The sequence below is a fragment of the Lissotriton helveticus genome, chromosome 6 (genome assembly GCF_964261635.1).
Source record: "Lissotriton helveticus chromosome 6, aLisHel1.1, whole genome shotgun sequence".
Taxonomy (NCBI): Eukaryota; Metazoa; Chordata; class Amphibia; order Caudata; family Salamandridae; genus Lissotriton; species Lissotriton helveticus.
Genome location: NC_136067.1, coordinates 429,407,442 through 429,430,757, shown reverse-complemented (window position 1 = coordinate 429,430,757; position 23,316 = coordinate 429,407,442). Strand labels below are relative to the sequence as shown.

General features: G+C 44.2%; 1 protein-coding gene across 1 annotated transcript in view; it reads right to left on the bottom strand.

The window, feature by feature from the left end:
* Positions 1-23,316, bottom strand: part of EIPR1 (EARP complex and GARP complex interacting protein 1) — an 871,634-nt gene that overhangs the window by 461,105 nt on the left and 387,213 nt on the right. The window contains exon 4 of the mRNA XM_078647875.1: positions 20,393-20,549. Coding sequence (XP_078504001.1) covers positions 20,393-20,549 — 157 coding nt within the window. The remainder of the gene's footprint in view (positions 1-20,392; positions 20,550-23,316) is intronic.

Here is a 23,316-nt window from a genome sequence, read left to right as displayed (position 1 = left end):
TTTTTTCCACGGTCCTGAAGAATCGCAGGGTTAATTAACCAGACAGCGAGAAACATGTTGACCAACACACTATAACAGGAGCACATAGGCCCACATAGTGGTACATGATAGCGCCCGGTTACACTTCTTTTAATTAGGACAGGAGACCCCCAGAATAAAGTCTGTCCGTTCAAGGTACTCCCAGCCCTATTTTAACTCACCACATAGCATCTACATTCCTAGGCCCCACACCCGCACTCATCTTACGGCAGTTGGATAGAAGATCTCCGACAAAGTGCCCCTTTTTAGGGAGCCCGTTGGGGATTGCATCGCCGCCCCAACGAGGAGCAGCCCAGATGATGAAGCATGACACCTGAAAGGGTGTGTGAGGGCATTATGATCCAACAAAAGGATCCCCACTACCACCCTTTATAGGGGACAGTGAGGACCATTCTCTGGGCTTCTCCAAACAGCTAATCTTTCTCTTTCTTTCTCTTAGGAGAGGAACAACAGAACTCCTTTGTATATTGTGGGTTTAACAGCGACACGGTCAGGTTTGACGAGTTTGTCCAAAATGGAGAATATGTCTTTTGCTTTGTTGGTGGAATCTAGGATTTTTAGCGAAAAGTAATCAGATTTGGCTCTGAGTATGGCGCTCTTGTAATCATTAAGGGCCAGTGTGAAGATAGATTTTTTGATAGGACAGTAATCCTGTCTCCACTCGGGCTCAGTTTGGCGCAGGGCAAGTTTCTTTTCCTTGAGATTGTTGGTGAACCATCGCTGACCGTCATGGGGCCTCTTACATTTGAGCTTTCTCAGGGGAGCCAGACTATTTCTCGCCGATGCCAGCCAGGCACTGATGTTTTCTGCCTGAGCGTGAGGTGATACCGTGTGGCCAGTGGGCAGAGAGATGGGGGGCATAGAGGAGGATAAGAGGGTGAAGAGTGTTGAATGATCAACCCGGCTCCAGTTCCTAGCCATAGAGGAGTCTTGAGGAGGGGCTTTGGAGACGGGAATGTTGGGGATGGAGAAACAGATAAAGTGGTGGTCAGACCAAGTGCAGGGGTGATATGTAAGTCAGTGATCTCAAGGTCGGAGGCCCAGACCTGTTCCAGGGCTGTTCTCATGAGGAGCAGGGTCAGTACTGATTTGCATACCGAGGGTGTTTGTCTAGACTGACACATTGGTGAAAAATGATAGGTTGGAATGCTACAACAAGCAACTGCCAGTGGTTAGACTATCTGCTAGCATTCCTCCCATTACCTTTTGTGTAACTGATATCACATATGGTTGCTCATTTTGTATACATTTACAGGACTATACAATATCCTGGCAATATCCAGGTCAGCCTTTCATAAATTACCCAGACACAGAAATGTGTGTGATGGTCAGACTGTTCCATGTCTGTGGACTGCAAGACAGTAGATTGTGCATGAGGACGGTGATTAAAATTGTTCTGAGTTCTATTTCAGGGTTATGGGACAATGCAGTTATCTTCGAAACAGTCATGTTTTCACATATCATTTGAACTGTAAATGCTCTTCAATGCTTCAAAACTTGGCTGGTAGTGAGGTGCACAGCTAGGAAAGCAGTGCCCCGTATGGATTTCTTATAGTAAGGATGTATGTCGATCTGTGGTGTAAGCATTGAAAGCATGTTCCTATTTTGTTTGTGGTGCTTACATTTCATTTGTTGGTATTGTGTTCCCTTTCCTGGGAAGCATGTTGAATTGAGTACCAGTGTAGCGCCAGGCTACTGTTTTAGGGATTTTTGACCCTAGAATCAGCCGTTTGTAAATAAAATGTCATCACATTTCTACTGGGAGACATCCCATGAACCCATCTGATCCTTCAATTTTAAGAGTTTTTAGAATTTGTAAACATACATGTATGAACCTACTGACGTCAATTCTCAGCTTGGAAAGTCACCAGGTGTGGGTTCTGCTCAGTACGTATGCCCCTAGGCTGCATGAATCTAATTAAAGGGACTCTTAGTCATAGGCATCTGCCAGACAAAGTATTGTTTAGTGCGGATACACCCCAGGGCTGCTCGGGGTAATATTCATTTAGTGAGGTTTCACAATTTTAAACACATTGCAGCAATGCACAAAACACCGGAATAGGATTGATTTATGAGTAAGGGGCCCACCTTAGTGGATGCACTTGATCCAAAAATTGTTCAATCTACCCAAGACATGCATACATAAAGCAATTATATCTCTCACTACTAAGCCTAACGTTTAACAGCTAGGATGAACTTGACATCCCCACTCCTCGTTATCGCTTCATAAATTTACCAAGATCGCATCTGTGGGTAGAGGATACAATCACTGCCCTGTAAACTGTCAAACATTTTCTTCATTTGCCCTATTATATGATAGGCATTTACAAAATAACCAACAAATGCAAAACAAATTTGATGCTTTCTGCTGGAAATGTTCATTCAGCTTGCCTCATCTCATTATTATTGATCACCTCAGAAACCTGTTAAATGTCTCTATTACACAGGGCGTGACATCAGCAGCCCTAGAAGTCACTTACCTGCTTAAAAACCACTGGCAGATTAGTGTGATCTGCAAAATGATCATCCCTCCACAGTTATCAAAAGAACAATAATAAACCAACATCAATTATTTCTCATAACCAAGATCTTCCCCAGTTGGGCTGTCGACTGACTGGTAGTTCACTTAATGCAATAATTCTAGGTGACTTTAGGCACAAGCCTCATAAATGTAAAGGCATATGTAACTACATATGTATCTTTAATTACTTGTTGGGTACAAAATGAGCTAGAAAGCAACAGAGAAGCGAACAAGAGTAGTAACCTCAGTTACGAAATGAAGCAGGATGTTCATGAGTTGTGAATCCTATTGTGTGAATATACTGTGTTCTCTAAAGAGGATAGTCTCGAGCTCCTTTCTGAGCTGCAGATGTGTATGCAAATGTTGTTCCTTGAAGTATATATGGAGAAGGCTTACCCTCTCTTTTTCTTGCAGCCTAACCTTTTAAAACAGGTTTCTCCTCATGCTGACCTTTCCCAGAACTCTTGTTATTTGATAAAAGAGAGGCAATGTTGCCAACCTAATGGAGGTAGGGTGGCACCTACAAATAATTCTGCCCCTCCCCCCCCCCGCCTCCATCTGTTGGCCCACCTATTCTGTATGTTTTTGTAGAGGGGAGGGGAGGTTGCCTCCACCTCCAACTGCTTTCCCTTCCGTTCTTATAATGTAGATATAACTATATTTTCCTCAGTGAACATGTAGATGTTTCTGTCCTTCCCTTTAGGGTGCATGCCTTTATGCCACTGAAGGTGTCATCCCTTGACTATGCCAGCAGCAAATAAGCATATCTGCAGTATCATTTACAAAGAGACCAGGCTCCATATTACACATGGTGCTCAGGAGGCGCAACGGGCATGTGTGTCTTCTGTTTCCAGATGCTTATGCGGCCCCTTCTGTAATACCAATAGAGCTGGTGCATATGTACTTCCAGTGATATGTTCAGGGGGTGTTCCCTCATTTGAATAGGTTGTATCCCCATGCAAATGAGAGAATCACTTTGCCTTTGCGACAGAGCCGTATATAAGGTCCTTATACATAATGAACAAGGTCCTCCTAGAAACTTTTCCGGAAAAACTAAAAACATGGTTGTACGTACAAGAATGAGAAGTAGTACTTAAACTAAAGACACAAATTCCCAAAGGATGCCAACGGTCCTACCAGCGCGGGGACACATCAGTTGGTGTAACCAGGCGCTCTACAAATGCAGAAATAAAAAAATTAAAAAAATAGATGGATCTGAAGCTTCTTGCTGAAGTGGATGATAGGTGACGTAAGTCTGATTAATTGTTGGGTCAGCTACCAATTCCTGGGTGTGTAGCTTGAGGCGAGCCTTCTGTTTTTTTCTTTATTCAAGACAGGTAATTCCATTGCTTTTCGAATTGAGATGGTATATTTTTTTCTAGATTAGTTACAGTATTGAAAGTTATTTACTTCTAGGTGATGCAGTTGGTCTTGAAAAGGATGAGTGCCTGTAGAGATCACTTTTTCAGTCCAATGATGAGTCACGCAGAGGTATTTGGGACTGTATAGAATCCTGTTTGGGGTTTGAAAATGCTGCCAAGTAGGGTGTTGAGACCATCCAAGTAGGAAAAGCTACAACTTGATGGTCATTTCAAAGTTGAGTTCAGGAAGAGATGGTTGAAATTTGTGAAGGAGGACTAATTGGTATTAGCAGTCTGGGTTTTCTTGGCAGCATTGGTTCTGAGGAAAGGCTTTTGCAACTGCATTGTGAATTCACACATGTTTATCATGAGGTAGGTAGCCAATATCAACACTTGGAAGAGCCTGAGGTGAGCTTTTAGTCAAACAATGTAGGTATTAGTACAGACTCAGGAATCCAGTGTCTTAATGGTACTGGTAACTCTGGAGTATGTGGTAGATTACGAGCACTTGGAGAGGCTCCATGAATAGGTTCAAAATGAAGTGGGAAATGATGGATCCTAGGTGTTCCTAGTAAGTCATGGGCGGCCATTGAAATCTGCCTATCTAGACAAATTAGCTTTGCTTGGTGGAACAGTAAGATGGGTATTGAACCTAGTATAAAATAATAAGATGTTGATTAGAGCATGATAGTCAACTGTTTCAAAGGATGCTGAGAGGGAAAGAAGCTGGTGATGGGAAAGACGTTGCCCACATTTGGGACAGACAAACTCTTTAAATGTCATTGTGCAGAAAGGAGTTAGTGAGTATTTGGTCTTGCAATTGGACAGTGACTATTTTGTATCCAAGGAAACTCAGGTATTTGAGTATTGCTCAAGCAGCAATCAGCAAGGACTTCAGGGCCTTCTTCAGTAGTGAGAAATCTGGCCTAGTGTGAGGGTGTTGGGGATGATACGTTCTGTGAGGAGGTTGTTGACAATATCAATAATGGGTGCACATGCTGGAAAAGGATTTAATGATATGGCATAGAAGGATATGGCCTTCATAGGTTTTGAGGGCAGGGGCAGGCCTGCATGCTTAATAATGGAGAGCAGTTTAAAGAAAAGCCCTTTGGTGTGGAAGGTAGAAGGAACAATAGCCACTTCCTTTATACTGTCAGTGTGGTGCTGATCTTGTCTATTTATTCAGTGAAGAATTTCTGGATAGTATTTCACTTGTCAATTGAGTGGGATATTGATTGATCTTGGAGTGAGTTTAAGCACTGCTTGCCTGCTTTGAAAATAATGTTACTTTTAATTGAGGCTTCTGAAAAGGCTTACTGGTAGTACATGGCTCTTGCCCAGGTCATGTAGTTTCCATGAGAGCAGTAAACTTTCAGTTTTGTAAGATTGCCTTTTCATTGAGTATTGCATCATTTATTTTTTTGTTGCAGGAACTCACATAATGCAAGTGACCTATCTGCAATGTACCATCATGTGGAGGTCTTTTATTTCATGTAGCATATTTTAAAGACTGCATGACCAACAAAATCAGTTTTCAGGGCATTCGTGTGTAAGCTATAGAGGGTGTTGATATTGGTGTTGGGGTTAATAAGGAGGTTTACACTGACATTATCAAAGAAGAAATCTTTGAAGGAGCAATACTGTTACTATATAGATTTTGGTTGAAAAAATGTGATGTTAGAGTGTGAGTTAGACATTGCCATAGGTTGTGGAGATGGTATCTGAGGGTCTACATTATGAAGAAGAGATTAAGAACATTTAATGCTGAATACAAATGCAAATACCTATAAATTATTTTAATGCACTTTCCTTATTTCTTTGCTAATTTATTTGCTTAGCAATGTATATTGATTCAGAACTGATGTCATATGCACACAGTTCCTCTCATAGCCTTTATGCTATTTTATGCTCGTTATTTGTATATTTTATTTGAGGTTTACCGGGTTGTGGTTGTTGAAGAGTAGTGTGTTAGAAAGTTTTATGAAGGAGGTTCAGGTCTCTAAGAAAGATACCAGGAATGGTTAATAAAAGAGAAGGGGATGATGGAAGTTATTTCTTCATTGAACATTTACTTGTTCCTGGACTTCTGTAGATCACACGGTAGGTGGCAGTTACAGAGGCTAGTAGACTGAGAGGGACGACTGTCAGGTGCTAAGCTCTGTGGAACGGAGGTTGGTGGGCTCCTGTAGTGCGTAAAGCCAGAAGGACTTGTTCATGATTGTTAATGATGTTGTTTAAGTTAATATGTTATATGTGGGAGCCTGAGGAGCAGAGGAAGTCAAAATTAGGCATATAAGTGGAGGACAACCATATCTTTGTGATGAAACCTGGATGCAGGTAATAGGCATGGATAATGTCATCAAAATCTGGTTCATGATGTACTGTGTCAATTTTGTTGAAGAACATAATAGCAAACAAACGCAAATCCATGGGTAAACTATGAGTGGCGATGAGTTGGAGCTCAATTAGGTTGTGGAGGTTGTATTGGTATGCATAGGAACTGGAATGTCCTCTGCAAGGTAAATTAATGTGTTTCCCTGTCCTTAGTGCACAACTGCATGTATCTGGTATGTTGACCTGTTGATTTTTGACGCTATAAATGTAAATGTAAATGTAAATGTAGTATACTTGTAAAGCGCACAGCTGCCCCAGCAACGGGGCGTCCCGGCGCTGTATAACTCTGGGGAACCCGTCCTGGCTTTCCCTGTGGGATGGTCCCTTGCTGGGAGTCCCCAAGGTGGAGCCAGGCATCCCCGGAATTGGTGGGGCCGTTGTGGAGATTAGGCAAGCTAATGCCCAGAGTTGCCGAGTGGAACCCCTGATTATAGTAAGCACCGAAGCGAGAATTATCGAGTCCGCTGACCAAGGTCCACGACCCTGCCGCGTCGGGAATTGAACCCTGGTCCCGGGCTGACTTCTGCTCTCAGGCCTGCCGCCTCTAACCAGTGAGCCACACTACTCCACATCATCAGCTACTCCTATCATCAGCTAATCTAGCATGTACTCAGAGGCCTTGGCCTGTCCCGGACTATCAGTAGGTTCTAGACATATGGCATGGAAGGGTGCATCCAGCATACCTTCATTTAGTGGGACTTACCCCTGTCACGGATTTAGAATTTAAAGCAGTTAAAGCATGTTGACCAGTGGTGGCAGGATATTGTATTTGGAGATTTAACAGCATGAAAACACTCTCTAAATTGCAGGCAGCATATTGTGCTTGGAGATTTAACAGCATGAAAACACTTTCTTAATCACTGGAGTGGAGGGTTTCTAGCCCACTAATATAAAGTCCTGCTTCGACATGCTTACCCCATCATGAGAGCTAACATTTGGAGTGCATGTTAAGCGGGGTGATGTGTGTAGCCTGTGTAGTACACTCATAGTATGTTTGTGAGCCAGTGTAATGAAGGTCAGTGGGATCCATTTTGGATAACCTTGACATGGCCATGCACAAGTGATAGGTGATGACTGTGCCCCCAGACATTGGAAGTGTATTATTCACATTCCTGTTGCAGGAAGGAGGAGACAAAACACAGAAGTGATTAAAGAGAAGAAAGGGCTCCCTTAGATAGTCTGTGGTGCCTTTTGTTAGCAAGGAGTTGCTGATTAATCTTTCTAAACACTGCCATTTGGCGAATGACAGGTGCGAGGGGAAGACTGCACAATCTGTTGTGAAAGGTAGGAAACCTTTAGCTGACATCTGCCCTTTTGTCTTACTCCTTATGGTCGGCAGATGAGTGCCAGGAGCAGAAACCTCACAACTTTTAATGGCTCTATTGTGGGTGCTCCGCGATGGAGACTACCCTGCTGTGAGGGAAATCAGATAGTGGATTCACGTCTCCGGTCTGCCAGTTGTGTATAAAAGTGGGACTCCACTACTGGACTTGTTGTTACAGTTCCAAGCTCACTGTGGACAAGGTAAGGAGAACTCTGTAGGGTACTCAGAGCACTGCTATGCAACCAGGACTGGCATTTACCTGACAGCCAGTCTCCCAAAGGTGAAGGGACATCACCTAAGATATGGATCTTTTGCTAGAAGAGCTGTATAACTGTCCCATTACCCCATAACACAGAGAAGACTGCCTACCTGTTGAGAGGAGACTGCCCACCCTGCAAGGAAAGATACTGTCCAGGAAGCAGTGAGTTACAGCACGTTCTCCGTGGCTGTGAGGTATCCAGAAGAGCAGATCGCTGGACATCGATACAGGAGGACTCAAACATCCCAGGCCCCCCTAGACTATCCTTATGGTTCCAGGGAAGAATAGCAAATCTGCAACAGAGTGATTGCTGAGGCCTGGTCGTGCTGTAACTGAGGGTTTAGGTCAGCCCAAGTGGGGCTGCAACTGCTGAAGCGGTGATCAGCCCATTCAAGGATGCAATTATTGAGGTTGAGATCGGCCAATGTCAGGCTGCAATTTCTGAAGTTGTGACCAACCAGGACAGGGCAATAAATGTCGAAAAGTGTGAGTGGGCTATGTAGACCTGCATCAGCTGGAATCATTATAAGCCCAAAAGTTAAGAGTTCCAAGGATTGGCTAGGATCCCGGTGAGAACCAGCTCCGTTTTGTCAGGATGGAGCTTTAACTGGTTTAAATTCATCCAGTTGCTAATGAAGTTCATGGTCGATTGAAAGTTCTCCATTGAGGAGGGTGATGGGTCAATGGTAAAGATAAGCTGGAGGTCATCAGCGTAGTTAAAAGTGACTACTTCTCTCTTCTGAAGATCTAATATCAGGGGGAAAATGTACAGGTTAAATAGAAGAGGGGAGCACTGGGAGACCCTGCAGGTCAGTCTTTTTTTCTCAGAGGAGAAATTGGAAAGACGGACTGCTTGGTAGCGATCATTGAGGAAGGAGATGATCCATTTTAGCTGGAGGCCCCGGATGCCGGCACACTCGACCCGATCAACCAATAAATTATGGTTGATGGTGTTGAAAGCCTCCGACAAATCTAGAAGCACTAGTGCCTGCGCGATGTTCTGATCAGCCCCCTTCCTGAGTTCAACATAAACCGCCAGAACGATGGTCTCAGTAGAATGTTCGGGCCTAAAGCCTGCTCGATGTGAGTCTGAGTAGTGGGAGTGTTTCACAAATGCGCACAGGCAGTTTTCTACATGGGCCTCCAAAAGTTTACCCAAAAAGGGTAGCAACGATATTGGGCGGAAGTTGCTAAGTACAAGGGGGCCAGAGCCTACTTTTTTTTAAGATAGGTGAAACTTCCGCGGTCTTAAAGAGGTTATGGACAATGCCCGTGGTGAGGGAGTTATTAAAAAGCGATAGAGGAGGGTCGGGAAGATGGAAAAAGACCTCCCGCGCGATATAAGGGGGGCAACTGTCCGTTGGGGAGCGTGAGCGAACCCCTTTGAGGAAGGCGAAGAAGACCTCCTAAGTAATCGGCAGAAAAAGATCAAGATGCAGGGGATTACGATAAGCATAGTCGGAGTCAGGGGGTGGGGTGGCCTTGGGGATGCTAGCCTTGATGTTGGTGATTTTGTCAATAAAGTATGTGTTAAGGGAGTCACAAAGGGATTGTGAAGGGGCGGACCCGGTGGAGGAGGGTAGATCGGAAGACACCCAGACTGAGCGATACACGAGCTGAGCCGTGTGACTGGCTCCATCGGGCTCTGTTGAGGCCTGGGGACCACGAAGAGTGGGTAGATCCAGGCAGGTTGAAGATAAAGTAGGGTAAACTCGTTACCTGTTTTAACACTTATTATTTCTTGTAGATAACACTTTTTTCCACGGTCCTGAAGAATCGCAGGGTTAATTAACCAGACAGCGAGAAACATGTTGACCAACACACTATAACAGGAGCACATAGGCCCACATAGTGGTACATGATAGCGCCCGGTTACACTTCTTTTAATTAGGACAGGAGACCCCCAGAATAAAGTCTGTCCGTTCAAGGTACTCCCAGCCCTATTTTAACTCACCACATAGCATCTACATTCCTAGGCCCCACACCCGCACTCATCTTACGGCAGTTGGATAGAAGATCTCCGACAAAGTGCCCCTTTTTAGGGAGCCCGTTGGGGATTGCATCGCCGCCCCAACGAGGAGCAGCCCAGATGATGAAGCATGACACCTGAAAGGGTGTGTGAGGGCATTATGATCCAACAAAAGGATCCCCACTACCACCCTTTATAGGGGACAGTGAGGACCATTCTCTGGGCTTCTCCAAACAGCTAATCTTTCTCTTTCTTTCTCTTAGGAGAGGAACAACAGAACTCCTTTGTATATTGTGGGTTTAACAGCGACACGGTCAGGTTTGACGAGTTTTTCCAAAATGGAGAATATGTCTTTTGCTTTGTTGGTGGAATCTAGGATTTTTAGCGAAAAGTAATCAGATTTGGCTCTGAGTATGGCGCTCTTGTAATCATTAAGGGCCAGTGTGAAGATAGATTTTTTGATAGGACAGTAATCCTGTCTCCACTCGGGCTCAGTTTGGCCCAGGGCAAGTTTCTTTTCCTTGAGATTGTTGGTGAACCATCGCTGACCGTCATGGGGCCTCTTACATTTGAGCTTTCTCAGGGGAGCCAGACTATTTCTCGCCGATGCCAGCCAGGCACTGATGTTTTCTGCCTGAGCGTGAGGTGATACCGTGTGGCCAGTGGGCAGAGAGATGGGGGGCATAGAGGAGGATAAGAGGGTGAAGAGTGTTGAATGATCAACCCGGCTCCAGTTCCTAGCCATAGAGGAGTCTTGAGGAGGGGCTTTGGAGACGGGAATGTTGGGGATGGAGAAACAGATAAAGTGGTGGTCAGACCAAGTGCAGGGGTGATATGTAAGTCAGTGATCTCAAGGTCGGAGGCCCAGACCTGTTCCAGGGCTGTTCTCATGAGGAGCAGGGTCAGTACTGATTTGCATACCGAGGGTGTTTGTCTAGACTGACACATTGGTGAAAAATGATAGGTTGGAATGCTACAACAAGCAACTGCCAGTGGTTAGACTATCTGCTAGCATTCCTCCCATTACCTTTTGTGTAACTGATATCACATATGGTTGCTCATTTTGTATACATTTACAGGACTATACAATATCCTGGCAATATCCAGGTCAGCCTTTCATAAATTACCCAGACACAGAAATGTGTGTGATGGTCAGACTGTTCCATGTCTGTGGACTGCAAGACAGTAGATTGTGCATGAGGACGGTGATTAAAATTGTTCTGAGTTCTATTTCAGGGTTATGGGACAATGCAGTTATCTTCGAAACAGTCATGTTTTCACATATCATTTGAACTGTAAATGCTCTTCAATGCTTCAAAACTTGGCTGGTAGTGAGGTGCACAGCTAGGAAAGCAGTGCCCCGTATGGATTTCTTATAGTAAGGATGTATGTCGATCTGTGGTGTAAGCATTGAAAGCATGTTCCTATTTTGTTTGTGGTGCTTACATTTCATTTGTTGGTATTGTGTTCCCTTTCCTGGGAAGCATGTTGAATTGAGTACCAGTGTAGCGCCAGGCTACTGTTTTAGGGATTTTTGACCCTAGAATCAGCCGTTTGTAAATAAAATGTCATCACATTTCTACTGGGAGACATCCCATGAACCCATCTGATCCTTCAATTTTAAGAGTTTTTAGAATTTGTAAACATACATGTATGAACCTACTGACGTCAATTCTCAGCTTGGAAAGTCACCAGGTGTGGGTTCTGCTCAGTACGTATGCCCCTAGGCTGCATGAATCTAATTAAAGGGACTCTTAGTCATAGGCATCTGCCAGACAAAGTATTGTTTAGTGCGGATACACCCCAGGGCTGCTCGGGGTAATATTCATTTAGTGAGGTTTCACAATTTTAAACACATTGCAGCAATGCACAAAACACCGGAATAGGATTGATTTATGAGTAAGGGGCCCACCTTAGTGGATGCACTCGATCCAAAAATTGTTCAATCTACCCAAGACATGCATACATAAAGCAATTATATCTCTCACTACTAAGCCTAACGTTTAACAGCTAGGATGAACTTGACATCCCCACTCCTCGTTATCGCTTCATAAATTTACCAAGATCGCATCTGTGGGTAGAGGATACAATCACTGCCCTGTAAACTGTCAAACATTTTCTTCATTTGCCCTATTATATGATAGGCATTTACAAAATAACCAACAAATGCAAAACAAATTTGATGCTTTCTGCTGGAAATGTTCATTCAGCTTGCCTCATCTCATTATTATTGATCACCTCAGAAACCTGTTAAATGTCTCTATTACACAGGGCGTGACATCAGCAGCCCTAGAAGTCACTTACCTGCTTAAAAAACACTGGCAGATTAGTGTGATCTGCAAAATGATCATCCCTCCACATTTATCAAAAGAACAATAATAAACCAACATCAATTATTTCTCATAACCAAGATCTTCCCCAGTTGGGCTGTCGACTGACTGGTAGTTCACTTAATGCAATAATTCTAGGTGACTTTAGGCACAAGCCTCATAAATGTAAAGGCATATGTAACTACATATGTATCTTTAATTACTTGTTGGGTACAAAATGAGCTAGAAAGCAACAGAGAAGCGAACAAGAGTAGTAACCTCAGTTACGAAATGAAGCAGGATGTTCATGAGTTGTGAATCCTATTGTGTGAATATACTGTGTTCTCTAAAGAGGATAGTCTCGAGCTCCTTTCTGAGCTGCAGATGTGTATGCAAATGTTGTTCCTTGAAGTATATATGGAGAAGGCTTACCCTCTCTTTTTATTGCAGCCTAACCTTTTAAAACAGGTTTCTCCTCATGCTGACCTTTCCCAGAACTCTTGTTATTTGATAAAAGAGAGGCAATGTTGCCAACCTAATGGAGGTAGGGTGGCACCTACAAATAATTCTGCCCCTCCCCCCCCCCCGCCTCCATCTGTTGGCCCACCTATTCTGTATGTTTTTGTAGAGGGGAGGGGAGGTTGCCTCCACCTCCAACTGCTTTCCCTTCCGTTCTTATAATGTAGATATAACTATATTTTCCTCAGTGAACATGTAGATGTTTCTGTCCTTCCCTTTAGGGTGCATGCCTTTATGCCACTGAAGGTGTCATCCCTTGACTATGCCAGCAGCAAATAAGCATATCTGCAGTATCATTTACAAAGAGACCAGGCTCCATATTACACATGGTGCTCAGGAGGCGCAACGGGCATGTGTGTCTTCTGTTTCCAGATGCTTATGCGGCCCCTTCTGTAATACCAATAGAGCTGGTGCATATGTACTTCCAGTGATATGTTCAGGGGGTGTTCCCTCATTTGAATAGGTTGTATCCCCATGCAAATGAGAGAATCACTTTGCCTTTGCGACAGAGCCGTATATAAGGTCCTTATACATAATGAACAAGGTCCTCCTAGAAACTTTTCCGGAAAAACTAAAAACATGGTTGTACGTACAAGAATGAGAAGTAGTACTTAAACTAAAGACACAAATTCCCAAAGGATGCCAACGGTCCTACCAGCGCGGGGACACATCAGTTGGTGTAACCAGGCGCTCTACAAATGCAGAAATAAAAAAATTAAAAAAATAGATGGATCTGAAGCTTCTTGCTGAAGTGGATGATAGGTGACGTAAGTCTGATTAATTGTTGGGTCAGCTACCAATTCCTGGGTGTGTAGCTTGAGGCGAGCCTTCTGTTTTTTTCTTTATTCAAGACAGGTAATTCCATTGCTTTTCAAGTTGAGATGGTATATTTTTTTCTAGATTAGTTACAGTATTGAAAGTTATTTACTTCTAGGTGATGCAGTTGGTCTTGAAAAGGATGAGTGCCTGTAGAGATCACTTTTTCAGTCCAATGATGAGTCACGCAGAGGTATTTGGGACTGTATAGAATCCTGTTTGGGGTTTGAAAATGCTGCCAAGTAGGGTGTTGAGACCATCCAAGTAGGAAAAGCTACAACTTGATGGTCATTTCAAAGTTGAGTTCAGGAAGAGATGGTTGAAATTTGTGAAGGAGGACTAATTGGTATTAGCAGTCTGGGTTTTCTTGGCAGCATTGGTTCTGAGGAAAGGCTTTTGCAACTGCATTGTGAATTCACACATGTATATCATGAGGTAGGTAGCCAATATCAACACTTGGAAGAGCCTGAGGTGAGCTTTTAGTCAAACAATGTAGGTATTAGTACAGACTCAAGAATCCAGTGTCTTAATGGTACTGGTAACTCTGGAGTATGTGGTAGATTACGAGCACTTGGAGAGGCTCCATGAATAGGTTCAAAATGAAGTGGGAAATGATGGATCCTAGGTGTTCCTAGTAAGTCATGGGCGGCCATTGAAATCTGCCTATCTAGACAAATTAGCTTTGCTTGGTGGAACAGTAAGATGGGTATTGAACCTAGTATAAAATAATAAGATGTTGATTAGAGCATGATAGTCAACTGTTTCAAAGGATGCTGAGAGGGAAAGAAGCTGGTGATGGGAAAGACGTTGCCCACATTTGGGACAGACAAACTCTTTAAATGTCATTGTGCAGAAAGGAGTTAGTGAGTATTTGGTCTTGCAATTGGACAGTGACTATTTTGTATCCAAGGAAACTCAGGTATTTGAGTATTGCTCAAGCAGCAATCAGCAAGGACTTCAGGGCCTTCTTCAGTAGTGAGAAATCTGGCCTAGTGTGAGGGTGTTGGGGATTATCAATAATGGGTGCACATGCTGGAAAAAGATTTAATGATATGGCATAGAAGGATATGGCCTTCATAGGTTTTGAGGGCAGGGGCAGGCCTGCATGCTTAATAATGGAGAGTAGTTTAAAGAAAAGCCCTTTGGTGTGGAAGGTAGAAGGAACAATAGCCACTTCCTTTATACTGTCAGTGTGGTGCTGATCTTGTCTATTTATTCAGTGAAGAATTTCTGGATAGTATTTCACTTGTCAATTGAGTGGGATATTGATTGATCTTGGAGTGAGTTTAAGCACTGCTTGCCTGCTTTGAAAATAATGTTACTTTTAATTGAGGCTTCTGAAAAGGCTTACTGGTAGTACATGGCTCTGGCCCAGGTCATGTAGTTTCCATGAGAGCAGTAAACTTTCAGTTTTGTAAGATTGCCTTTTCATTGAGTATTGCATCATTTATTTTTTTGTTGCAGGAACTCACATAATGCAAGTGACCTATCTGCAATGTACCATCATGTGGAGGTCTTTTATTTCATGTAGCATATTTTAAAGACTGCATGACCAACAAAATCAGTTTTCAGGGCATTCGTGTGTAAGCTATAGAGGGTGTTGATATTGGTGTTGGGGTTAATAAGGAGGTTTACACTGACATTATCAAAGAAGAAATCTTTGAAGGAGCAATACTGTTACTATATAGATTTTGGTTGAAAAAATGTGATGTTAGAGTGTGAGTTAGACATTGCCATAGGTTGTGGAGATGGTATCTGAGGGTCTACATTATGAAGAAGAGATTAAGAACATTTAATGCTGAATACAAATGCAAATACCTATAAATTATTTTAATGCACTTTCCTTATTTCTTTGCTAATTTATTTGCTTAGCAATGTATATTGATTCAGAACTGATGTCATATGCACACAGTTCCTCTCATAGCCTTTATGCTATTTTATGCTCGTTATTTGTATATTTTATTTGAGGTTTACCGGGTTGTGGTTGTTGAAGAGTAGTGTGTTAGAAAGTTTTATGAAGGAGGTTCAGGTCTCTAAGAAAGATACCAGGAATGGTTAATAAAAGAGAAGGGGATGATGGAAGTTATTTCTTCATTGAACATTTACTTGTTCCTGGACTTCTGTAGATCACACGGTAGGTGGCAGTCACAGAGGCTAGTAGACTGAGAGGGACGACTGTCAGGTGCTAAGCTCTGTGGAACGGAGGTTGGTGGGCTCCTGTAGTGCGTAAAGCCAGAAGGACTTGTTCATGATTGTTAATGATGTTGTTTAAGTTAATATGTTATATGTGGGAGCCTGAGGAGCAGAGGAAGTCAAAATTAGGCATATAAGTGGAGGACAACCATATCTTTGTGATGAAACCTGGATGCAGGTAATAGGCATGGATAATGTCATCAAAATCTGGTTCATGATGTACTGTGTCAATTTTGTTGAAGAACATAATAGCAAACAAACGCAAATCCATGGGTAAACTATGAGTGGCGATGAGTTGGAGCTCAATTAGGTTGTGGAGGTTGTATTGGTATGCATAGGAACTGGAATGTCCTCTGCAAGGTAAATTAATGTGTTTCCCTGTCCTTAGTGCACAACTGCATGTATCTGATATGTTGACCTGTTGATTTTTGACGCTATAAATGTAAATGTAAATGTAAATGTAGTATACTTGTAAAGCGCACAGCTGCCCCAGCAACGGGGCGTCCCGGCGCTGTATAACTCTGGGGAACCCGTCCTGGCTTTCCCTGTGGGATGGTCCCTTGCTGGGAGTCCCCAAGGTGGAGCCAGGCATCCCCGGAATTGGTGGGGCCGTTGTGGAGATTAGGCAAGCTAATGCCCAGAGTTGCCGAGTGGAACCCCTGATTATAGTAAGCACCGAAGCGAGAATTATCGAGTCCGCTGACCAAGGTCCACGACCCTGCCGCGTCGGGAATTGAACCCTGGTCCCGGGCTGACTTCTGCTCTCAGGCCTGCCGCCTCTAACCAGTGAGCCACACTACTCCACATCATCAGCTACTCCTATCATCAGCTAATCTAGCATGTGCTCAGAGGCCTTGGCCTGTCCCGGACTATCAGTAGGTTCTAGACATATGGCATGGAAGGGTGCATCCAGCATACCTTCATTTAGTGGGACTTACCCCTGTCACGGATTTAGAATTTAAAGCAGTTAAAGCATGTTGACCAGTGGTGGCAGGATATTGTATTTGGAGATTTAACAGCATGAAAACACTCTCTAAATTGCAGGCAGCATATTGTGCTTGGAGATTTAACAGCATGAAAACACTTTCTTAATCACTGGAGTGGAGGGTTTCTAGCCCACTAATATAAAGTCCTGCTTCGACATGCTTACCCCATCCTGAGAGCTAACATTTGGAGTGCATGTTAAGCGGGGTGATGTGTGTAGCCTGTGTAGTACACTCATAGTATGTTTGTGAGCCAGTGTAATGAAGGTCAGTGGGATCCATTTTGGATAACCTTGACATGGCCATGCACAAGTGATAGGTGATGACTGTGCCCCCAGACATTGGAAGTGTATTATTCACATTCCTGTTGCAGGAAGGAGGAGACAAAACACAGAAGTGATTAAAGAGAAGAAAGGGCTCCCTTAGATAGTCTGTGGTGCCTTTTGTTAGCAAGGAGTTGCTGATTAATCTTCCTAAACACTGCCATTTGGCGAATGACAGGTGCGAGGGGAAGACTGCACAATCTGTTGTGAAAGGTAGGAAACCTTTAGCTGACATCTGCCCTTTTGTCTTACTCCTTATGGTCGGCAGATGAGTGCCAGGAGCAGAAACCTCACAACTTTTAATGGCTCTATTGTGGGTGCTCCGCGATGGAGACTACCCTGCTGTGAGGGAAATCAGATAGTGGATTCACGTCTCCGGTCTGCCAGTTGTGTATAAAAGTGGGACTCCACTACTGGACTTGTTGTTACAGTTCCAAGCTCACTGTGGACAAGGTAAGGAGAACTCTGTAGGGTACTCAGAGCACTGCTATGCAACCAGGACTGGCATTTACCTGACAGCCAGTCTCCCAAAGGTGAAGGGACATCACCTAAGATATGGATCTTTTGCTAGAAGAGCTGTATAACTGTCCCATTACCCCATAACACAGAGAAGACTGCCTACCTGTTGAGAGGAGACTGCCCACCCTGCAAGGAAAGATACTGTCCAGGAAGCAGTGAGTTACAGCACGTTCTCCGTGGCTGTGAGGTATCCAGAAGAGCAGATCGCTGGACATCGATACAGGAGGACTCAAACATCCCAGGCCCCCCTAGACTATCCTTATGGTTCCAGGGAAGAATAGCAAATCTGCAACAGAGTGATTGCTGAGGCCTGGTCGTGCTGTAACTGAGGGTTTAGGTCAGCCCAAGTGGGGCTGCAACTGCTGAAGCGGTGATCAGCCCATTCAAGGATGCAATTATTGAGGTTGAGATCGGCCAATGTCAGGCTGCAATTTCTGAAGTTGTGACCAACCAGGACAGGGCAATAAATGTCGAAAAGTGTGAGTGGGCTATGTAGACCTGCATCAGCTGGAATCATTATAAGCCCAAGAAGGTGCTGCATCTGTCAAGCCAGGGACTGTGCTGTGGAACATCGAGCCCCACCAAGGAACACACGCCAACCCCAGAGGCCTGAAACACTTGCTGTCAGTCCAGGGGGGACAACGCTGCATCAGCACTATGCCTCCCAAGCCCATGAGACAGACTGGACATACCACTAATTGAGGGCAATGCCCACTGCAGGAGAAACTTGAGGACTGCCAGCTGGTGGGCCCACACTCATCAGAGTGTGCAGTCTTGCCCCGAGATACAGATAAGACCAAGGCCGACCTGTTAGGACTGATTCTACCCATGGGCGAATAAGACTAAAAAGACTGAATGCACATACTGTTTTGGAGAGATTTAAACAGTATTTGACCCAGATTCATGCTACTCTTGTTATTCCCCTAGAGTTCAAGGAGCTTGTCTAGAACTGGGGGGAGAGCCTGTGGATAGTGACTGAGCGGGGTGGGTGCAACACCTGCCAAGACAACACCCATAGATATTAAACTGTTTTAGCTACTAGTTGTGTAGAGTACGGAGTACCAATGTGTAATAATGTATTTTATTTCCCAAAAAGATAAGCATGGAGCTGAACATTCACATTATTGTGTTGTGGATGGATTGTTGAGCTTTGAGATCGAGCATCCCCGCACTACTATCCTGAGAAGGCTGTGACTGCTCACCCTTAGTCACTGCCCTTAAATTCGAGGGGGAGCACTGTTGTACTTTGCCCAGTTTGCAAAGCAATAGTAGGGTTCACCCCTGAACATGAGAGGCAAACAACGTCGAAACCCTATGGTTGAGGGCCAGTACCCCCTTGGTCCACCAAACAGGCCCTTAAAGTGTGCATACTGTTTACTGATAGGCCTTTTGTGTGAGTATGTATGTACATGTGAAAATGTTGCAGGGGGAGTGCAATTTATGTGACATATGAGAAGCAAACAGTCTAGTTGAAGACCTTCCTAAAACAATACACTGGAGCACTCCCACAATTTGTTAAAATAACACTGTTTGAGGACAAATAATTAGAAAAGTCAGTCAATAAGTCCAAGGTCATGGGATATATTTTCATTGTCTTTATTGTGTTTACTTGCTACCAACCAAGTAGGTGATCATAGCCAACACATGTTGCTTCCCCAATGGGACTTTTTCAAGGCTGTCTGAAGGTGTGAGGAGACAGCTGCTGCACCAATCAGGACATCACCTGTGTGCAGTTCTCAGTCAGCGACATCATATGCCAGAGCCAGCTGCCGGGATGATCACTGCCCTGAGATCATCTGGCCACTTCCCATGTACCCAGTGAAGTTGGCAACCCTGTATGCCAGAGAGGAAACCATGACTACTACTGCCTTATCAATAAGACCATTGCCTGTTTGTGGAGAAAGGCCGGAGACCCCGTATACGAGAGGGGTCACTGTGAAGAAAAGGGACGTTGCCTGGTGCAGCCATCGTCGAGAGGATAGGACACCGTGGCCTATGCAAAGTTCCCACTGAACTGGAGTGGGATACACTTCTATATGAACTACAGGTTCTCTCAGAGGAGGTCTGACGTCCCGTAGTTACTACAAGCTTGTGTCTCTCGACGCATTAACATCCACACTGTTGGGACACCCCTGCCATATGTCCCTCCACCTGCCTCCCCTCAGACGCTTCCCCCCCCCCCCCATGGCCCTTTCCCTTTGCCTCTTGCATAGAGCACAATGTCTGTAACTAGTAAGCTTGCCTGTGTAATCAACCCTCCAACACAATAACTCTGTCTGAACTGAAGCTCTATGGGGAGTTTTTCAACCAACCAGTGCAGCATTGCTTATGTACTATTTGCGTAGAGATGTAGTTTAACTGTGAGTGTTATGACCTGCCAGTTGTATTTGTATTCGGCTTACAAGTTGTTGATCTAAGTTTCCGGCATGTTTTAACCAAGGCCTCCTGTAGAGATTGATACTCGTATACAGGGCATCTAGACCCTCTGGGAACTCGTGCAGTGATGTAGTTTGTAACTTGCTACAGTCATTGATGTATAACCTGCTTACATTGCTTGAAAATCAATAAAATCGCTTCAAAAAAATAAAATAAAGGCACGTTATATAGATAGATAACAAACAAGGGAACGTGTGATAAAAACAATTTGCACACACTGAAAAATAAACATTTGTTCATTAAAGTGGACAGTGCAGAAGGCAGAATTATACTCCATTTCTGACATTGAAGAAGTTAATATATTTAATGTGTAAATATGTTTAGAAATATAACTTTGCAAACACAATGTACATTAGGTAAAAAAACACAGAAACATAGTTTTAGCCTCCAGGCTGTTAGTGAGAGTATAAAATATGCAGCATCCTACCAGGCCATATTGCCATGGGCTGTGTTGTCAAGGTGACAGAGTAGCTCCAGGGTTTGAGGGTTGCTTGATGAATCATCGGGGGATTCATGACTGCCTGATTCCAATTCCTTCGGCATCCTCCACACAGCCGCACATGTCATGACTTTACTGTCTGAAGCTAAGCAACAGAGGAGAATGTCAAGAGATCACCGTATGTAGGACAGCTTCTGTATACAGTGCAGCCACGTCTGCGCCAATCAATAGGCAACGCGCAGCTGCTGCTTAAAACAGTAAGAAGGTTTTAATAAGCCGCCCTCACAGAACGTGGGATGCAGATAAAAAGCCGCAGACCTCCAGCCGACAATCATCGCCATGCAAAACTCGTTATTAGCATACATTTAACCCAGTTCCGTGCGCTGTAACACCAGTGGACAATTTCAGATTAAAATGGCATTGCAGAGAAAAATTCCGGTCACCTCATCCAGCTACGTTTCTCTTCACTAAACATGCAAAATGTGGGCAATGAACGTGACATGCGTGTGATATCTGCATTACATATCTCTGGTATAAGCCAACATGATTACAATTCGGATTGTGGAATTTAAGCGTAATTAAAATGACCTACGCAGTTAGTTGTCTGCTATTTACTTCGATTGACTACGCTCGGATTTATATTCGACAAATGTTCCTAAATATTTGAGGGCTTTAATTTTGTAAGTATGGAAACCAAGAGGTGCCCTATGCCTTTGTGGTCTTTGTATGCAGTGCAGTGTGCCATTATAAACAGATGAGGCTAGGACAGGGAAGGGATGCGCCTGGGACAACTCTGTAATTACACTATTCAGGGGAGTCCTGGACCAGGGGCATCAGGGTATTCACAGGTCAGGCAAGGATCTGTGCCCACTCTTGGGGGAGGAAGAAAGGACTATAAGAGCACTTGTCAGTGGATTTTCATAAAGAATCAAAACTTCCCAAGTGGCTGGTTGCACTTAGATCAGCGCTCCAGTACGCGAAGCGCTGTCTGCCAGCCGCAGCGCGTGCATCTGCGCCATCATCTACCGCCGCTTGCTGAAGGAAGCTCAGGCTGACGGGGGTCACGTTTACTGTCATCTACCCCCTCCATACCATTTCGGTACAATACACACTCGCTAGCTCCACTGTCCACTAACACAAATTAGAACAACGTTCAGACGTAAATTCATTAAAATCACTTTGAAGAAGTAAATCTATTAAAATCGCATCGCATGTGATGGTTGGCTAAGTCTAAAGAAGGGTTCATTTTCCAAAACACAAAGCTCATACGTTCAGTACTCGAAGGTAAATGATATTTTTATAATGTGCTGCTTGGTGGGAAACACAACAGTGTGTTTGAATTGGGTTTATGACGCTGTAGACCTAACGTGGGTGTGTATGCTGGTCTCCAGCCATTTTGCGGCTGTTGTTTGGTGTCACTCATTGCTCCGGGTTTAACCTTGAAGCCCGCTGCTGCTTCCTCGAGACGTTGACGTCGAAGCTGGCATCGCCGCACGTTCAATGCCTGCGAGGCCCTGCTCTTTGATCCGCTCAGGTGGTGCGCTGCCAGCTGGCGGTCGTTCCGCCGTTGCCCAGGGAACGCCAGCTGAAGTGTACACTTCCTGAACCGGCACAGGAGGCACTTCTGCACCATTGCCACCGCGGATCTCACTGTGCCGAGCTGAAGTGGTGGCGCTGCTATAGCTACAGCACAGCTGGTGCCCATTAAGGCTCTCAGTGTGACAGGAACACGCAGCGCGCTCTAAAAGCCCTATTTCTTTCCCATTGACAAACAGAGCGACTTACCGCTTTCTTTTTTAATGAACAGAACATCCCCCTTCTGCCTGCACACAAATGAAATAAAACAGATTTGGAATTGCTTCATTTGTAAGCTATTTTACCCCCTCGATGGAATGGGCACCTAATTACCTGACCCACCCCAAAACTCATGAAAGAAAAATAAATAAACTAAAGCCTCTCCAGTGACCTTGGTTGGAAGGATGACCAATTATGTAACCCCCTTTAACAATATATTTCTGAGTTTTAAAAAAAACAAAACGTCCCGTTTCCTGGTGTGACATTCCAAAATGGCCATCTAAGGGACGACTGGAAACCCATTTCTTGCCATAAGACTCCCACTTCAACTTTAAACGATTAAAGACTCCCTTATCAATTAAGCGTGTTTCTCCTACACGGTATTCAAGCCTTCCCCACCATGAGTTAGATACCTATACTAGGGGCATCAGCAACTCCAGCGAGAGCGGACGGGACTGCTGTCGATCACAGGATTTTGGAAAATAACATACAGAAATCGGCATTTCTGCACCAATTTCTTAAAGTTTTTGCACGGTATTTCACCCGGAGATTGCTGCTTTTAGCAGTCAAATTTTCTTGGTGAAATACTCAATTTTGTAACCGGATGAACTGAGATTACCAGGACACTCGCAATGAAACCCTTAGAGGTATGTTACATCCAGCATAGATGTTGTTGACAGCGCAAGAAAGCAACGCATTAATTATCTGCTTAGTAATCATATAATGCCAATGCCGCAAAAAGAGATGGAAACCTAACTGTGGTGTGCGCTCTAGTCTACGAGCGTGAACGCGATGATGCGTCACGCCGTAGACAAGAGCGGAAGGCGCACGCATGCGCAGTGACTTGATATTGAAGGCGCGAAGCGGGGAATCGACAGTTAGCGACCGGAGCTCTACCTGTTAAGACGCTCGGCGCTTTATGCTTACTTATAACTTTACTTACCTTAATAAAACGGTTCTGCAACCAAAGCGACTCACAGTGTCTGATGTGGGGATAAAGGAGGAACATTATATTGGCGACGAGGCTGAGACACGAACACCACCGAGCACAGTGGAGAGGAGCGACCACCCCCGCCACCATTCCACACCGGCCAGTGGGGAGAGCAGTTACCTACTTA